The sequence below is a fragment of the Nannobrachium achirus genome (genome assembly GCF_963921795.1).
Source record: "Nannobrachium achirus genome assembly, chromosome: 15".
NCBI lineage: Eukaryota > Metazoa > Chordata > Actinopteri > Myctophiformes > Myctophidae > Nannobrachium > Nannobrachium achirus.
This window is the reverse complement of record NC_137822.1, coordinates 26,458,723-26,477,794: the sequence shown is the minus strand read 5'-3', so window position 1 is coordinate 26,477,794 and position 19,072 is coordinate 26,458,723. Positions and strand designations below refer to the sequence as shown.

The following is a 19,072-nucleotide window of genomic DNA, read 5'->3' as shown; positions in this document are numbered from 1 at the left end:
ATTCATGTCTGCCTTTATTAGATTGCCACAGAGGAAAGAATGGTATGTACAATTATAGATGTACGATAGATGGATAGATTGTTGGATAGATCGATGTAGATGCAGTACAAGATTGTGTCCATTAGACGTAGTCACCCTACCTCAAGGGCACCTCAAGTAACGTGTTTCACTTCACTATTCAAAGCGAGACGATGCACTGGTGGAGGAGGAACAGGGGGAGAAATCTGATGAGGAAGGAGAGGAGGTGGGTTTCCAATGAGATCCCATCACAGGACTCAAAAGTTTAAAGTGTCGATAGTAGGGCTGCAACATTTAATCAACCTAATTGATTTAATCTATTATACAAAATAAAAATAAGCTATTTTTATTTGAGTCGTTGATATATATTTAAACATGCTTCTCGAATCCTCGAGTAATTGGAAAAGTAATCAATACAGTAACCTCCAAGAAAGTTATTATTAGTTGCAGTCATATTTTCTATTAATAATATATGGGATGAATTCTCACTCTCCTTATGGCTTGGACAGAAGGTCAGACCAGAGGACCAGGAGGCAAAGTCTACGGTTGGTATAGAAATCAGTCAGATGTGTTTGAAATTACAGCTCCCTCATTCCAGAATCATTGATGTATTCACTTAAAAGTATAGCAAGAAAACATATTTTCATATAGGTTTTGATTACTGTGGACATGAGTGAGCTGCAATTTAAAATACACTTAATAGAGCTAGTTGATTATTTTGTAAATCTAGTTGATCAGCCCTGCCTTGGATAGACTTCCCCACTATAGAATTGTGTTTTCTGCACCTCCTCCAATTTCATCTCTTAGGTAGCCTCTCCTCCTCCTGTATTCTGTCACTATAGGTAATAGGTATTTGTCTGTTGGATTTGATTGGAGGTGGTTAGAACTAGAAGTGACTTGGCATTGAGAGAGATGCAAGCCTGTATGACCACCTGCTCAACAAGCTCAAACAAAATGCTCTTTCATAAAAGTTGGTGCTCTTCACATCTGTCACCGTCTGTCCTATGTTTTTGAAGATGTTACATCACATATCAAACCTATTGAGCTGAACTGATATATACTGTAGTTTGGCTACGTGTTAGCCATTATTAGATTTTTGTGAAGATGTCTGTATTGGCAATTGTGCGGCCGATATGTCCCCATTTTAATCACTTTCATCCTGAAAACACTGATAATCAGTGGGCTAGGACTCTCAAAACTTGGCTAGGCATTGGAAAGTCGTAAGATCATCACTCTGTGTTGAAAGAGGTGCGAGGTATGAGCTCCTGTAGAATGTTGCAGAGAGAGGTCGAATGGTTGATGTGAAAATGATCAGGAAACCATCTTGTGAAAAAAGCTGAGTGAAAGAGAGATGGACACAGAGCATGAGTGATAGCAGGAGTTGTATACTTGCCTGCACTGCCGTTTCCGTTTCATTTGTTTTTGTAAGCTGTACAGTAGCTCATGACGTAAGCGGCATTGCCAGACATCAACGAATAAATGATTTAATTTCCGTATAATTTCTATCTGAGCGTCTGGTATTGGAAGAGTGTGTGTGTGTCCACATTCTGTTTTGTAGTAGTTCCTTTGGAGTGCAATGCAATCTTATAAAATATGAGTACCGGTATATACTATTAATGAACTTCTCAATTGTGAGGATTTCTTTTCCACTATGCTTTGAAATGGAAATGGCTGTCTTGTGGCTCTTGTCTCATATTCAAGTTTTTCATAAAACATCACAATAATGGTATGGCTTTCTGTTATTTTCAGAATATTTGCACACATTTGAAAACTTGAAATGACACATTCTGCATACTTAGTACTTTTACTTTTTGTACTTTAAGGCGTACTTTTACATGTTGATACCAATACTTTTGTACTTTTACTCAAGTACATTTTGAATTCCAGACTTTTATTTATACATTGCAGTATTGAACTTTTACTTAAGTATAACATGTGAGTACTTCTTCCACCACTGCTTGAATGGCAGGTGGTTGATATGCATACACATGTTGGATACATGGCTGCATATTCCACATCTCTCAATATAGAATAATGCAATATTGCTAATTTGGCAAAGAAAATGTACAGTAGTTACAGAATGTATTTAGTTTTCAATGATACAGTTGGATTTCATTATATGTTCACACAGTAGGCACGGGACTACCTAGTTAAATGTTTGTTTTGTTTTATTTTGTGTGTGTTTCTTTTCTGACGTGCTTCACTCAAAATAGTTTGAGGAGGGTGAGGAAGAAGAGGAGGAAGTGGTAGATGAAGGAGATAAAATAGAGGTCAAGGTTTGTGTCTCAAACGTGTTGTTTTCCCATCATCGTCGCTGTTCTACCCTGTCATTGTTCTGCATCACTGACCCAATCTTCCCGTAGAGTAACTTCCCGTAGCAAAGACATATTCCTTGTTTTCAACATCAGTCTCAAAGTGGGACTCGACTCGACCCCATTAGGTTTGGTGTTTTTGAACATTTACCTCTGTTGTCCTCCGTTTCTTTTTGTGTGGTGAATTTCAAGCCTACACTGACCTTGTTGTTGTTTTTACCCTACCCCATCCTTTACATTTAAAACAGGTTGCTGTCACTCAGTGCCAAACATATTTATTATATTTAAATGTTCCGTTCACCATTATCCTTTTTTATTTACATTTTCTTTCTCTACCTGTCCCTTGTTCTCAATAGACAGACAAGAAGACGGTGGGTTGCTTGATATCAGTGTCTGTCTCCAAAATCTATCTCCATTATCCTTTTTTATTTACATTTTCTTTCTCTACCTGTCCCTTGTTCTCAATAGACAGACAAGGAGACGGTGGGTTGCTTGATATCAGTGTCTTTCTCCAAAATCTATCTCACATGTTGTTTTGCAGTAGGCAACACATACATCTGTTAGGGCTGTACGATTATGACTAGAATTATAATTGTGATTATTTTTGCTTGATATCATAATCATGATTAATGATCATGATTATTGGTAAAGTTTTGTATCATACTTGAATATCTTTCTTGCCTTTTGTTTTATCTGTGACCAAGTTTCAAAATTGCATAATTATGAAACATAAAATCATTAAGAATTTTCCATCAACTGTGCAGCCCTAACATCTGCTATTCTTAAAGCAACCTTTTGAATTGCCTCACGTTGTTGAGATGCAAAGATCAGAAATGAAATACACGCCTAGGACTTGATTCTTTCTTACCCTTTTCATCGTGACATTCTTAGTTTTTAGATCATCATTTGTTTGACAGCTTATGATCATTGTTTTGCTTTTGTTTTTTTGTTTTTCTGTCTTTGCGTAAAACATGTATTTTGCATAAAGATGGATGCATCAGTGGAAAAGGTATGACTTTCCAATAATGGTGAATGATGTAAGTAAAGGTAGATTGCTCCAATAGTGGGTGAATTCATTCAGAAGGGTGGTAATGTAACTAAACTAGAGGCAGATAATACCAACACACACACACACACACACACACACACACACACACACACACACACACACACACACACACACACACACACTCTCGTGACACTTTTGGCTATTTGGCACTCCCTGTGAATGAAAAGTGCAATATAAATAAAATATATTATTATTAAACACATCGACATATACTGTACACACTACACACCGACTAATACAAAAAACATATTCGTACATATCCAACTTTTCCATAACCTTAAGCTCTCCTTTTGTGCTATACCAGAACCTTCTCTCCGTGCTTCTTTACACCCTTACCGTGTACTCTGCACTGACACTCTATGAATCAAAAGTCCAAGGCGCTCTACAGACGGACAGCGGTTGCCGCCGGGGCTCCCGCTTGGATCTGCGAGGACCGCGCCGCGGTGATACACTAACACACTTGCTCTTTGAGTAAACGCTGCGCGGTATTTCACAAAGATGAACACAATCCATCTCTCACCGCCCGCGTACGCATGCACAAACGAGCACGCTCGCGGGGATTTTCACGGGACTGCGCCCGCTCGCCTCGCCGCCTCTAAACTTCGCTGCGCGGACGAAATAGCCGCCCGCCTCTCATTGAAAATGAATTACTAGCAGGCGGTGACCGCGTACCGTCTGGAATCCCCTCAATGGAGCATTTACTTAATGAGCCAAACAATGTATTTTACTAGCCCCAAGCAAGGCATTGTTTGGGTGAGGCTAGTAGTACCTGGTGTTTGACTTGTTGTTGGGCTGATGCCATAATCTGCTTTCTAAAAGAGCAGATGTATTATAATGAATCCTATGACGCAAAAAGTCGCTATTGAGGTGTGCGTATTCTGTTCCATGTATCATTCAGTATGCAGCAAGAGAGAATGTGATGAAAGGAAATGTAGAGGTGTGATCACAATGATATAGGATACAGCATATGGATATTGTGATGTTTGAACTTTGAACTAATATTGCCCTGCATTAATTGCATTAGGTGCCATTCTGAATCCTGACCTTGCGTTTTACAATGCCCCCCATAAACCACCTTTGTTGAGCCTTTAGTGTTGTTATCATAAATGTTCTATACTGTATCATATTAAACTATTTTTAAATGTACTCCCCCTGAAAGCCGGAGGTTGCTGGTGAAAAGGTGGGTTGGTTTAAGTGTGTTTGTGTGTGTACAATTTTAAGTATGTTTTTTTTTAAACATAATGTTTTGCGTTGTGTCAGAACCCGGTGTGTGTGTGTGTGTTTGAGGAGGTGGGGGAGGGGGTTTGAATTGTAACCGTATGAATTAGCAGAACAACTGACAGAGTGAGTAAAAAGGGAGACTTTAGTGAGTCATTAATTAAAATGTGTTCTTCTTTGTGGATGGACATTTTATTTACTAGGCTAAAAGGTAGTTTCCCTGGATGTCCCTTCTGCATGGTAATGGTTATGTATCAAACAGCACTATCGAATTATGCTATTTATTATGAATCAATAATAGTAATCTTACAGCCTATATCAGAGGGCTTCACATTGTTAATCTCCTGTTGCTTTGACCTTTAATGATCAGGATCCACTCTGATGCAGCCTCTTGTTTGTGTGTTTCTGTCTGCAGCTGGACACTGAGGCCAGTGAGGTGCTGAATTCACTGCAGGTCAAGCTGAATAATGTACTGGATGAGCTCAGCACTACATTTGGAAACAGGTGATCTCTCTCTCCCTCTCTGAGTGTTATGTTATGCACACATGCAACATGTGATTTCATGAATAAATTAAAGAACAATCCAAGAAATTCCATAAAATTTGAAAACAAATGCTTAAGAATTAGTGAAAAAAGCCGATCTACAAGCTAACGATGCGGCTCGAAGTGACACGTTGTGAGCTTGTAGATCTGCTATTTTCACTAGTTTGGGTCCCGGGCAAACATCTCATTTCACTAACCCATTCAAATACACACACACGCACGAGCGCACACGTACACATATTTCATACTTCGGCTGTTCGAAAATAGTCCATCTACAAGCGTCTGTGAGCTTGTAGATCTGCTATTTTTGAAACATTTTGAAAAGGTAAATTTTATTTATGAGGACCACGGCACTGACATCTTTATCTTCTCTCCATCTGCTGTAGTTTCCAGAGCCGAATCAACGACTGTATGAGACAAATGGCCTCGCTGCTGTACCAGATCAAAGGACCGGTCAATGACAAGAACAAGAACCAGCTGGAGGCGGATTCAGACAACATGCTCCGACCACTGATGGATTTCCTGGACGGGAAGTGAGTAAAAAAGAAAAGTGGACACTTTCAGTATGATACCTTTAGTGTTATATTTAGCCACAGGATTAGAATGAGCAGCACAATGGTAAAACAACCCTAAAATCCTGTGTTGCCGGGGGCGCCCACTGGCCTAGCGTTTTTACATTTTTATTTTATTTAGCTCACATTAGCAAAGGCAATTAAGTGTAAAGAAAATGGCCAAGTCACACAATTTCAACCACACAACGCGTGTCTCTGCAGGTTGACACTGTTTGCCGCTGTGTGTGAGAAGACGGTCCTGAAACGAGTCCTGAAGGAACTGTGGAGAATCATCATGAACAGTCTGGAGAAGACAATTGTCTTGCCCCAGGGCAATGACACCTTTGTAAGTTTATTGTATTTGAATCTAGTTGCCCAGTAATAGATTTAAACAAACAGGCTTAAAGATGTACTGTATTTGCTTACATGCAAAGTTTTCAAACATTTAAATCATTGTTCATAATAGCAAAAAGACAAACATGTACTGTACAAGCTCATAACGCATTACATCAAGGCGGGTTGTGAGCTTGTAGAGCGTCTTTTTTCACTACTTTGGTGTGACATGACAAAAGACAAATCTAAGGAAGATCTAAGTATGATAATGGATGTATGAAAGACTTTGATTGATTGATTGATTGATTGAAGACTTTATTAGAAGTTTGCATAGGAAAAGGTACAGTTTCATGACGGTACAGTTCACTGGTACAAGGTCTACTAAAAGGCGATCCTAGAAAAGACTAAGCTTATTTCCACAGGAAACCATTAAAGTATCTCATATAACATTGAATGACAGACGAATAGAACACAGTACTATGCAGTAGATTTAGTCGGAAAAAAATAATAAGAAAGAACAAGAAACAGTAAGGCAAACAGAAAGTATATACAAAGAAGGGGCAGGGGAGGGTAGGGCTGGGCTGGGCTAGGTTTGTATTTATTCCCAGTTGCGGATCCATAATTCCGTACCATTTCACAATCTGTGTTTGTTTTATATGATGTCATTTTCAGGATAACTTAACTGTCTTTATTTCAGGGGGCTCAGATCCTGTCTGCTGCCAAAGAACTAGGCCAGCTCTCCAAACTTAAGGTACTGTATACTTCAAATTAGACTAGTACTGTAGATGCCACCATGCTTTCTTATGCCACGTACTATACTACAATTTATTTCAAATTATTATTATTATAGAGCCAAATCACAATAAGTTCTCAAGACACTTTACATGTAGAGCAGAAACGCAACGTTTCTCCATTGAGTAAGCTTTTGGCAAATATTTGTCAATTGGCTACATGTGCAGTACTTATTTACCATGTATTTAGATTTAAGATTCACTTTATTGTACCCAGAGGTAAAAAACTAAAGCATTACAATACAACCTGCTAGAACTCAACAGGGGTGCCCAAAAGGTAGATTGTGATCTACCAGTTGATCACAAAGGCTGTGCAGGTAGACCATATAACATGCCCCTAATATAAAGAGAAATAATTATAAACAAAAAACACAACATTTTGGCATCTGTTTGGCATCTGTCACTTGAATTAAGGTGACTTAACTTGCCTGTCAGCTCTCTTCACTGCTTCTACACGGCTTCTAAAGTAGGCAACCCCCCCCCCCCCCCCGCAATGCAATGCTTTGGTTTCAAGTCAGTAGCATTACAAAGAACCCAAAAACCTATAACTTCCATTTCCCATTTCAAGTGCGTTTGTATCACTTCCATTTCCCATTTCAAGTGTGTTTGTATCACTTCCATTTCCCATTTCAAGCGTGTATGTATCACTTCCATTTCCCATTTCAAGTGTGTTTGTCTTAACGCCAGTGCCGCTACTATTCCAAAGCCCCCCCAGGTACATTTTTTTGGGGTGGGTAGATCACGTTGAGCTGTTCATTTTAAAAGTAGCTCTTCAAAAAAGTGTGGGCACCCCTGGGCACCCCTGTGCTAGAACTATCATCTGATTGGGTATCATTATCGGATGGCTAGGGCTGTGATGATATGGAATCCTTCTTGTGGTGAAAAAGCAGCGTATCTCAGGAGTTTACCACATCTAATGAAATAAAATAAATGAATTGTGGTGATGATAATGTGATCAATAAGTGGTTTTACCTGTTAAATCTGCACCTCTAACATCTAACTCTAAAGGGAGGTTTATTCTGTACCGTGCATGTCAGTAGTAGTTTGATGTGAAACAGAGTAAACCACACAGAAACATCCAGTGTTCCATTTAACTTCTGCCATTTGAATGAATGAATTAATCAATATATAATGTTAGTCAGTCAGTCTGTACTAAATTGTTTTCTGATGTGGTTATCATAGGATCACATGGCAGGGGATGCTAAGAGCTTGTCTCCCAAGCAGTGTGCAGTGATGGATGTGGCGCTGGATACTATCAAGGTACGTTTTAAGTTTTACACTATACACACTAGGCTAATGCGGACCAGTTCGTGTAGGCAGATGGGCGGGCGCGGCGAGTCTCACCGCAAGTCTCCGACCAATAGCATGTGTTCTCCTCCACCCTCCCCCCTCTGCTGCTCTGCTCAGCGCAGAGAACGCTGCTGCGTCATGACGTCAACACATTCGGTGTGACGTTCTCTGCACTCTGATTGGTTAGGAAAATTCTACACTTCCTCCAACAGTGATCATAACGCGATCGCCCAGGCTTCATTTTCTTCCGATCGCCAAATGAAGCCTGGGTTTCCGAGGCTATACACTATGGTTCTGGTCGAAGCAAGAAAATAAAAAGTCTGAATTAGACAAATTAGTTTTCTTTGCTTTTATGTACAGTATACACTATGTGTATTCCTTTAATCTATAGGTACTTCAGTCATTTCATGCAGTAAAATGCAAATGTGTTATTTAATTTATTACATATTTTTTTATATTTAATTCATGCCAAATTGGGGTCCCTTTGTACTCAATTCATATTCAAATAAATAAAACACAGTACTGTGCAAAACATATCATAAGACAGCAGGATAACAAATTGAACCCTTTGTTTGAGCCAAATCTGGTTTGGACATGCTTTGTGGAGCTGCCTCTGGTGTAATTGTGGACATCCGAGCTCCCCCTCCCCTCACATTGGATGTGTCTTTCTGCAAGGAAACACCCCAGCACACAATATAGTGGCTGATAGAGGGAAATTGTAATAAAGAAATCGCTGGCTTATTGTGTCTAAAAAGACATACCGTACTTGTACACATGCCCCCCCCCCCCCCCCCCCCAACACACATGCACACACACACACACACACTGAAATCAAAATCGCTAAACATGCTAAAACGATAGAACGAAGTAAATGAAAACATTTTAACATTCACCTTTTCTTTTCTCTAATTACAATCTAAATTATGAACCCTTGTTGTAAAAAAACAAAAACAAGTTGTCCTTTAAGTATGGTACTCGATTACATGTACTGAAGGCGTACACCACTGCTTTTCCACAACTACACCTGACCGTAACGACCAAGTTTCATCATCATCATCATCATCATCATCATATGGTCAAAACATTCCCATGGTAACTTTAAACCACTGTTGTTGCTGAAAGTTATGATATGAAGAAGCCACCACTACATTGCCCAAAGTATCTTACAATGTGATAGCTTTACTAAATATCTCCATCTGTCAGTGGTACTACTCTCCTCTATGAGTTCTCTCATGACGTTTGAGATTATTGTTGCTACTGAACTGTTTCCCACACTGGTCACAGGTGTAGGGCTTCTCTCCTCTATGAATTCTCTGGTGCTGTGTTAGATAACCTTTCCGGGTGAAGCTTATCCCACACAGGTCACAGGTGTAGGGCCTCTCTCCTGTATGAATTTTCCGATGATCTCTGAGAGTAGTTCTATGGCTAAACTTGGCCCCACACTGGTCACAGTGAAACGGTTTCTCTCCTGTATGAATTCTCTGGTGATCTTTGAGACTAATGATCCATCTGAACCCTTTCCCACACTGGACACAGTTGTAGGGCTTCTGTCCCGTATGAATTAACTGGTGAAGTTTCAGAGTACCTCTCTGGCTGAACTGTTTCCCACACTGGTCACAGGTGTAGGGCTTCTCTCCTGAATGAATTCTCTGGTGGTGTTTTTTGAGAGTATCTCTCTGGCTAAACCTTGCCCCACACTGGTCACAATTAAACGGCTTCTCCCCTGTATGAATTCTCTGGTGATGCTTCAGAGTAGCTCTCCAGCTGAACTGTTTCCCACACTGGTCACAGGTGTAGGGCTTCTCCCCTGTATGAATTCTCTGGTGATCTTTGAGAGTAGCTCTCAGGCTAAACTTGGCCCCACACTGGTCACAGTGAAACGATTTCTCTCTTGTGTGAATTCTCTGGTGTTCTTTGAGTTGATGACTCCTGCTGAACCTGATCCCACACTGGTCACAGTGAAACAGTTTCTCTCCTGTATGAATTCTCTGGTGAAGTTTGAGACTACTGCTATGGCTGAACTGTTTCCCACACTGGTCACAGTGAAACGGTTTCTCTCCTGTATGAATTCTCTGGTGTTTTTTGAGAGTACCTCTCCGGTTGAACCTTGCCCCACACTGGTCACAGTGAAACGATTTCTCTCCTGTGTGAATTCTCTGGTGACGTTTGAAACTACTGCTCCTGCTGAACCTGGTCCCACACTGGACACAGTGGTAGGGTTTCTCCACTGTATGAATTTTCTGATGATCTTTGAGAGTAGCTCTATGGCTAAACTTGGCCCCACACTGGTCACATTGAAACGGTTTCTCTCCTGTATGAATTCTCTGGTGACGTTTGAGACTACTGCTCCGGCTGAACTGTTTCCCACATTGGTCACAGGTGTAGGGTTTCTCTCCTGTATGAATTATCTGGTGAAGTTTGAGACTGCTTCTCCGGCTGAACCTGGTCCCACACTGGTCACAGGTGTAGGGCTTCTCTCCTGTATGAATTCTTTGAAGATTCAGATGTATATTTCTGCTGTAGATATGTTGGAGTTGGGCAGGAAAGACATCTGGGATGGAGAATGAGGAGAGAGAGAAAATATAAAAAGTTTTGAAATAACATGCAAGCTGTGTTCTATCACCAACTGAAGATGTTCTTAATTTAGGATGGCAGCAGCAACCGTCAGATACAGATTGTCCGTCGGAACGTTTAGGGCTCGAACACACTGCCCGACTTTTTGAGCCGATTGTGCTGTCGCCGACCATTTTTGGCGCTGCCGCAAGATCGAGCTTTGCTCGCAGTGGTTTTGCTTGTTGTGTGTGAAAAGCACTGCGAGAAGATCTGGCCACGATTATAGCGCTCTGCAATTTCTTCCAGAGCGTTTCTAGATATCTAGCAAATGATATTTGGCTCTGTCGCAAACTGGACATCATCCAGTATGGAAGAGGTTGCGCACCCTGAGAAGATCTGTGTTAAATGAGAGCTGACAGCATGTGATCACAGACAGAACGTCAGTCTGTCTGTCTGTCTGTCTGTCTGTATGGATAGATGGATATATAGTATATAGGCTAATAGACCTTTATTCCGAGGGTAAAGTCAGGTGTCCTATTTGTAGTAATATTGCTGTTTAAATAATAGTCTGTTTCATGACTTTCATCATAATAATATAGATGCTGTTTCATAGCAATATAAAACCAACGCATCTCACAATATGTTGATAAAACCACGCAGCAGCATGGCTGGTGTTATTATGAAAACATCGAACAGGTGCACGTGTGCACACAGCGAGAGAGGAAAATCATTAGCACCCACTCTCGTGCACCATTAGAATAAAAACAAATGTCCTGGTAATATCTGGCAGTGTGTGATCAATCTTGTCTGTGAAAAACACAACGAGACGATTTCAAGAAAGTCACTTGTGCAGGGTGAAATACTCTTAATGATCTGATGACTCGCCGACTACGCAATATCGTACAGTATGTTCGAGCCCTTAGGCAGAGTCCTGGCCTGACTGATAACTGATTCAACCTGCAGCTCTCTCTCTCTCTCTCTCTCTCTCTCTCTCTCTCTCTCTCGCTCCCTCCCTCCGTCTCTCTCTCTCTCTCACACACATGCACGCACGAATGCAGGCACGCATGCCCTGACATGGCTGTTTTTCAATACTAAACACTATGAGGAATAAAATGTGAAAACACTTGTCTTCTAGAGTTTCATTTATAATATGTTTGCACACGACACGGATAAAGACCAGTCTGGCTAATATGCTTGAGAAATTATGGCAGATCTCTGGAGATTACATTAAAAGGTGTCTCCTACTGTAACTCTTAGCTCGGTCCTTCCTCCTCAGGAGAGGTTGGAGCGAGGGGCCTTATCACGGGATAACTATGTGCATTCATATCAAATGGCCTTGGAGCTCAGACTGTCTCCAAAGCATAACGTCTAAATAAAGTAAAGCACTGCTTCATTACACAAGGCCGTTGCACATAAGTAGTGAAAACAGCAGCGGCGAGGCGTTGTGTACTTGTAGATCGGCTGTTTTCACGAGTTTAAATTATTTAAAAATTGATAAATACAAAACAAACGGTTTTGGACATACAAGGTTTCCACCCGACAACGACAATAAACAACACTTACAAAAGATCAACTGTTGCCAGATACAATATAATGAAAATGGACTTTGATTATATGAAATAAAACAGAGAATACGTTTAAATGCCAAACTAATGAAAGAACACATTAACCATTAGTGATTGTCTGTTAAGCACAGAGCTATTTGTTAGGATCGCATGTCACAGGCTTTGTGCCCGCCGTTTCCTAGCTCGGACTGTCAAGGTTGGGAAAATAATACTCACGAACGGTACAAGTTAATACCGGGGCTTATCTATAGTTGAATTAGTGCTTGGAGGAAGCATTCTCCCAGCATTCTCTCCCAGCATTCTACGGACAACATTTCTGTACATCCGCTTTCAATAGAAAATGAAAGAAAAGAGTTCAGGGACATAAAAACATGAACACACCTATTCTGTGTAGCTTTATCACAGGCTGCTTCAGCATGGCTCGCTGGTAGGTCTGTGGCTGTCCTTCTGGCGCAACAGCTGAAAAGTTGTTGGACAACATCTCTCTTTTAAAAAAACTCAAATAGTTAATCTCCTTTGGTCCACTTTGACGGTGGACATTTGAGGCCCGGTTTGACCGTTTAGGATGTTCTGGTCTTGAGGTCAGTGAGCTGCAGTCCTATGCTCTGTTTCCTGGATAAACTCCCAGATCAACACTGGACAGAAGAGTGCTTACCAAGACCCACCCACTGTCCATTCTCCACCCACTCTCACTGCAGCTCAACAGTCAGTCAGTGTGAGGGGTGGTCAGGAGATCTCTATGAACTCTGCGTTAAAGGCTTGAAGTTGGAGATGATCGTCTTTGCACTGCTTAAATCCTGGATACTAGAATATTATTTGAGGGTTATTTAATGCTAAAAGTGGACAGAAATGTACAGCCAAGATAGATTACCACACACTTGGCATCCTGTTATGAAGAGACACATATGGGGGAGTTCTGTTTGAAATGAAAAACAACAAATGCAGAAGTAACTTGGTCACTCAGGAAATAGTAGGGGGAATAATCAGGGGTTATATAATCATTTAATCATGAGTAATCAAACCTTATAATTTTGAAGATTGTCTTATATAATTAATTATAATTAGCACATTTATCATTTTCATTATAACTTTCAATTGTAGAGTCATTCATTTGTATTCAATTATTAAGGTATCATTGTGGTATTATTATGGTCACTTCTTCACTTGACATCTGTTTCCTGTCTGGGAGCGGAGCCAGCTCTCTCTCTGTGAGAGTGTTGGTGCTCTCCAGCCACGCGCTAGCCGATGTTGTAATGTGTCATGTCCTGTCTAGCAGAGAGGAGAAGGGCGGAGGAGAGTGAACAGTGTAACAATGTCAAAGATCAACTAACAGTATTATAGTGCTACTACAATGGTTAAAAAGATTGTGATCGTGTTAACTGTATGGAATGATAGGAAGGAGATATAGATATGTGATATATGATTGCCAGAACAGGCTGCCTTGTCAATGTGATGGCATAACAATGTGATGTCACAACAGGTCAGCTATAAATGGTAAATGGTGCATTTATATAGTGCTTTTATCCAAGGCGCTTTACATAGATTGTGCATTACATTCACCCATTCACACACACATTCATACACTGGTGGCGGAGAAAACCATGCAAGGCACCAACCTACTCACCGGGAGCAACTAGGGGTTCAGTGTCTTGCTCAAGGACCCTTCAACATTAACTCAGGGAGAGCCCGGATTCGAACTGGGAACCCTTTGTGCTCTAATTACGGTTAGAGCACGGTTTCTCTACCCCTGAGCTATGCCGTCCCCGCTATAGACATTGAGTCGTTACTGACCCCTCTGACAGACAAGATGTGGCGGTTTTCATACTGTAGTTAACTGCGACTTACAGTCGCAATAATGGAAATTGCAATGCAAACAAAGCTTATCTACTTATCTCACGTTCTCTCTGTTTTGTATATATTATATTTTCTTTCCAGCAATACTTCCACGCTGGAGGGAATGGGCTGAAAAAGGCTTTCCTGGAGAAGAGTGCTGAGCTGTCATCTCTACGACATGCTCTGTCTCTCTACACTCAGACCACAGACACCCTCATCAAGACCTTTGTGACCTCACAACATGCTCAAGGTAATAACAAAACAAATGAATTATGCTGCCCGTGATCCATATCTATGGAGACTCTAGAACAGTGTTTTGTTTTGTTTTAAATATCTAGAGAGATTTCAGAGATTTTTCCAAAAGTAGTGAAAATAGCTGATCTACAAGCTCACAAAGCATTGTTTTATTCATGTTTTAACTTAAACTTTGGTTATTATTATTGTTTTGTGTGTAATATACCCACAAAGGTAGGAGGGAAGAAAATATAGGATGGATTTGTAAATAAATAAATAGCTACCTGAGTGAGCATACGTAAGGTCAGAGAAGACCACCCCATTGTGAGCTTGTAGATCAGCTATTTTAGATTTTTTTTAAATGGGTACTCAAGTATTAAATTCATTGTGTTTTTAGAAATCTGGGTACCAGGGTGACACTACATTTCTCTTTTGGGTCTCGAAATGAAATGTTTGCTGTAGAAATGCTGCATTCAAAGTGTTCCTTAAATCAAAGGTTTTGACCCATTACAAATGTCTTCTCTCGTCTCTTGTGCTGCCTCATGTGCCAGTGCACAATGGGAAGGGTACTAGGTACACTCCCACCGAAAAAATACAGCCCAGCAGGGGTAGGTTACTTGGAGACCATCTACCAATAATCCTATCCCGTCTCAACTTTGCCTTCCCTTTGTACAATATCAGCCCCAAAACCCTGCCACTGGTAGATGGGTCTACTTGACCGTATACTAACCCAATCCCTCCTGTCTACTTTCTCTCTCTCTCTCTCTCTCTCTCTCTCTCTCTCTCTCTCTCTCTCTCTCTCTCTCTCTCTCTCTCTCTCTCTCTCTCCTAGTTTGTTACCAAGCATGTATATTCTCTTCCTTTTTGTTCTGGATTATGCCTCATTAAATGCATTTCCATTATCTTACTGTAAGTGTGCTCTCTGGAAATGATCTGCCGTATCTATCTGCCTTCATGCTGTATCTGTGTTTACGCTAGGCTCAGGAGTGGACAAGCCAATAGGAGAGGTGTCCATTCAAATTGATCTGCACACCCATCCTGGGAGCAGTGAGCGCAAAGCTACTGTCAAAGGTAAGTTGTGCATATTTAAAAAATAAACAAGTAGAGTTAAGAGTCAAAAATCCCTGCTAGCAGCCGTGTTGCACCCAATCGGATGTGTTGTCGAAAGGGTGATTCGTCACGCAATCTGCATATTGGATATGTACACTATGCAATGTTGACATTATGTCCAGGGGATGACTATAGGAAAGATCATGTGGTCACTCAGATGATTCATCCCTGAATGCACTGAGCAAGTTTCATGCCAATCCCGCTGTTAGATTTAGAATTATCTTGTGTGCAAGTTGAAGGTTTGGCCTAATAGAAGCAGTAGGATTCATCCCCCAGGATACATGAATACAGTACGTTCAGGTTATTTCATGACTTTCCAGTCAGTAGATCCGGAGAAATCTTGTTTTAGTAAAGTGTTGGACAGGCATTTTCATCCTTAAAGCTCCGCTCATGATAGTCTTTAATATGGTATATTTGTGTCCGTGTGTGTTTGTGTCCGTGTAGTTGTGGGAGCCAATGACTTAAAATGGCAGACATCTGGAATGTTCCGACCCTTTGTGGAGATCACCATGATTGGACCGAACCTCAGCGACAAGAAGCGCAAATTTCAGACCAAGTCCAAGAACAACAGCTGGGCACCCAAATACAACGAGACCTTCCACTTGTATGTCAAGCAAACAATATGCACCTTTTTCAAACTCACAAATATACGTGCTGTATTATTTTATTGTTAAATAATATCAGTCAATTTATAAATGTATCATTTATTTATTGTTGTTCAACACTTTGTTGAACTTTCTGCTTTTCTCATTACCTTTGTTATACCGTATCTCATATTTATGCATTCTACATTTAAATACATTTTTTTTTTTTTTTTTTGCACTTAAAACAAATATCCTATTAATAAGCATTAACAGTTAACAAGGCTATACTGCCTGCCCGCCTGACAGTGACAAATACAATTTGATGATAGACTACATAGACAATTACAGAGTCCATAATAAAGTAGATAACTGTAATCGTTGTAATCATTTATACTTTTACTTCCTTCTCCTTGCCTTTACAGCGTGTTGGGAAAACAGGATGGATTTGAATGCTACGAGCTGCAGGTGTGCATGAAAGACTACTGTTTTGGCCGTGCCGACAGGGTGGTGGGCTTGACCGTCGTACAACTACGGGACATCATGGAGAAGGGCAGCTGGTGCTGCTGGTGTCCACTGGGCCAACGCGTCACTATGGACGACACAGGCCTCACCGCCATGAGAATCCTCTCCCAGCGCAACAATGACGAGGTCGCCAAGGAGTTCGTGAGGCTGAAGTCTGAGACACGGTCAGCCGAGGAGGGCAGATGAGGAGGAGGGCTCGAGGGAGGAGTGAAAGGAAGTAAGGGAGTTGTATTGGTGTCTCACTGGGTGAAGAACAGGCGGACCGGAGGGGAGAGATTATCAGCTCTGTCAACTGGGAGATGTGACTTATATAGAATTTGTTCTGAGGGCAGCATTTCATTTAATTGGTTGTCCTGCCCTGTCCAATCAGGGAGAGCAGGAGGTGGGGCCGGAGGCGGGCTCAAGCGAGCAGAGCACACCCTAAAGGCCTGTCCATAGTATCTCCGAAATGTTCGTTGAGTTGAACTTTCCGACGTGCGCATTTCCAAACTCTGATTCGGTCTAATGCTTTTCAGAAGTCGCGAGGGACATAATTTTATGGTCGAAAAGGACCTTTTGACCGAAAAGGGTGGTTTTGGTCAAAGTATGGACAGGCCTTAACTCACACCAGGCTGTGAAACATGCTCAGTGTTGGACTTCCAGTCACAATAGCATGGGATCGAATCCCTCGCCCTCTTTTACTTTTTTCACATCAGGCATAATTTCACGACTTTGCCACTTAAGGCATCATTTTGCCACACTAGGCATAGTTAGGGGTTAAGGTTATGTTTGGGCATAGTTTTTAAGGTTATGTTTAGGCATAGTCTTTGTGAGGTTAGGGTCAGGGTTTAGGTTTAGGGGTTTAGGGGTTTAGGTTTAGGCATATTACGCAAGGCAAGAAGAATCAATGAAATTAAATGCTGCCTTCAGAACACATTCCAATGACTAAGTCTTAACGTGGTGTCAACTGGGGACCTGTTTAGTTCGACTAAATAACTTGTCACAGGCTCACTGGCACACCAGATAATTGAACACTCATATTTCCACTGTCCTCTCTCGCCTTTGCACGCTTTGATTTGCAAGCGTATTAGCACACCATCATGTGGACTGGACACCAAACTCCACCATCCATCTTGCCGTTTAGCCGTAGTGACTGTTACTCAAGACATTTTTGTCCAGGATATGTGGCACAGTGGGCATGCCCATTGCTTCATGGGAACCGAAGGGGTATGGTGGCCGTGAACATTCTGCCCCCCATCCTCCTTGTGTTCTTCTGCAAATAACAATCAGCCCCGTGTGGTCAATGCCTTACTCTCTGCAAAAAACTGTGAAGTTGGACAGTTGGACACAGTCTTTTGGAAGCTATTATTTTAATTCTCTAGCTCCAATGTGGGTGTTTTTTGTTTTGTTTATGTGCCCCCCCAACACCCCTGTGTTTTTGGTTTGAGTCAATGTGAAAACCAAATGTATTTATCGTATGTTGCAATATGATGTATATTTTGTATGAGAATTTGTACAGCTGAGAAGTAGAGAATAGGGTGGTCCCATTGTATAGTTTCAAAGCAATTTAGCTTAATTCAGAACTGAAAGTAAGTTATTGTTCTCGTTGGTATCTTGTTTCTACGTTTTCATGTATTGTTGATCTTTTCTTATATATATATGTGTGTTTTTGGTTTTAAATGTTGGATTCTTGGAAGATTAGCCCCTGGGGCTAAAAAGAAGATCCATACAAAATCAAATCAAATGTAGACCCACCAGTACTTCACCTTCAAGGTAAGGTACTGGGGAAAAAAATCAATCATATGTTCATTTGTGCCTTGCCATGTAAGGTCTGTCTGTATTCATGACCCGGACAACTGCCATTCCCCTTTTTTAATCTCCTAAAGGGATTCCCTAAAACCTTAAGCCAAGAAAGTTGAGATGGGATTCTGTCCCATTGCTAAATGGGTGAGCATATGATGCCAACTCTAAAAGGACCAAAATCATATAGGCAACATTGTCCATTAATGTATTGTCAATATGTTTGGAACAAGAATCATTGCTTGTATAATCGCATTCACAACAATCCAACTCTTGGTGTCCAAACTGATATAAGCATTATTTTATTTCACTTTTTTTTTAAATATGTATGTATTTTGTCAATACTTGTCTACAGTGTTTACTGTTGAAAGAAAAAATATATATGTATATATGGTGACACACACACACACACACACACACACACACACACACACACACACACACACACACACACACACATACACACACACACACACACACACACACACACACACACACACACACACACACACACACACACACACACACACACTATTTGCACAGTGAATGGTTTCAGTGAGCTGTTCTACAGTGTTATGCAGTGTTGGAGAAACTTGGTTTCAGCTGCAGTTTACTGTAAATGTAAAGCTTTGTTCCACAATGAGACCTCCCCAGTTTGACAGCTATAAAATGCAGTACTGGTAGCTAAAATAATTATATAACAATAATAGACAATGTCTTTTTTAAAGATATTTAGTAATGGACTTGTTTTTATTTTATTTTTTATT

At 40.8% G+C, this 19,072-nt stretch overlaps 2 protein-coding genes across 3 annotated transcripts in view; one reads left to right on the top strand and one right to left on the bottom strand.

Annotated features, from left to right (window-relative positions):
- The window catches only part of LOC308300091 (protein unc-13 homolog B-like), a 107,431-nt gene extending 88,836 nt beyond the window's left edge, over positions 1-18,595 (top strand). The window contains exons 31-39 of the mRNA XM_080743862.1: positions 5,033-5,121; positions 5,547-5,693; positions 5,934-6,057; positions 6,742-6,795; positions 8,018-8,095; positions 14,179-14,326; positions 15,289-15,381; positions 15,865-16,024; positions 16,427-18,595. Of these exons, the coding sequence (XP_080599988.1) occupies positions 5,033-5,121; positions 5,547-5,693; positions 5,934-6,057; positions 6,742-6,795; positions 8,018-8,095; positions 14,179-14,326; positions 15,289-15,381; positions 15,865-16,024; positions 16,427-16,712 (1,179 nt within the window). The 3' untranslated portion in view covers positions 16,713-18,595. The remainder of the gene's footprint in view (positions 1-5,032; positions 5,122-5,546; positions 5,694-5,933; positions 6,058-6,741; positions 6,796-8,017; positions 8,096-14,178; positions 14,327-15,288; positions 15,382-15,864; positions 16,025-16,426) is intronic.
- Positions 8,970-12,773, bottom strand: LOC308300088 (uncharacterized protein). 2 transcript variants are annotated; one of them, XM_080743859.1, is made up of 3 exons: positions 12,625-12,773; positions 10,470-10,676; positions 8,970-10,217 (listed from the first exon to the last, which is right to left on the bottom strand). In XM_080743859.1, exons 1-3 carry the CDS (start codon positions 12,722-12,724, stop codon positions 9,334-9,336), a joined length of 1,191 nt encoding a protein of 396 aa, XP_080599985.1. In that variant the 5' UTR covers positions 12,725-12,773; the 3' UTR covers positions 8,970-9,333. The 2 variants fall into 2 exon arrangements, with proteins under 2 accessions (XP_080599985.1, XP_080599984.1); XM_080743858.1 differs by having other exon boundaries at positions 8,970-10,676.
- Positions 18,596-19,072: the final 477 nt, after the last annotated feature.

Coding starts and splice junctions, on each gene's coding strand:
- LOC308300088 (XM_080743858.1), bottom strand. CDS start 12,724: ATGTTGTCCAACAACTTTTCAGCTGTTGCGCCAGAAGGACAGCCACAG. Junction 10,677..12,624: donor GATAAAGCTACACAGAATAG/GTGTGTTCATGT, acceptor TCTCCATCCCAG/ATGTCTTTCCTGCCCAACTC.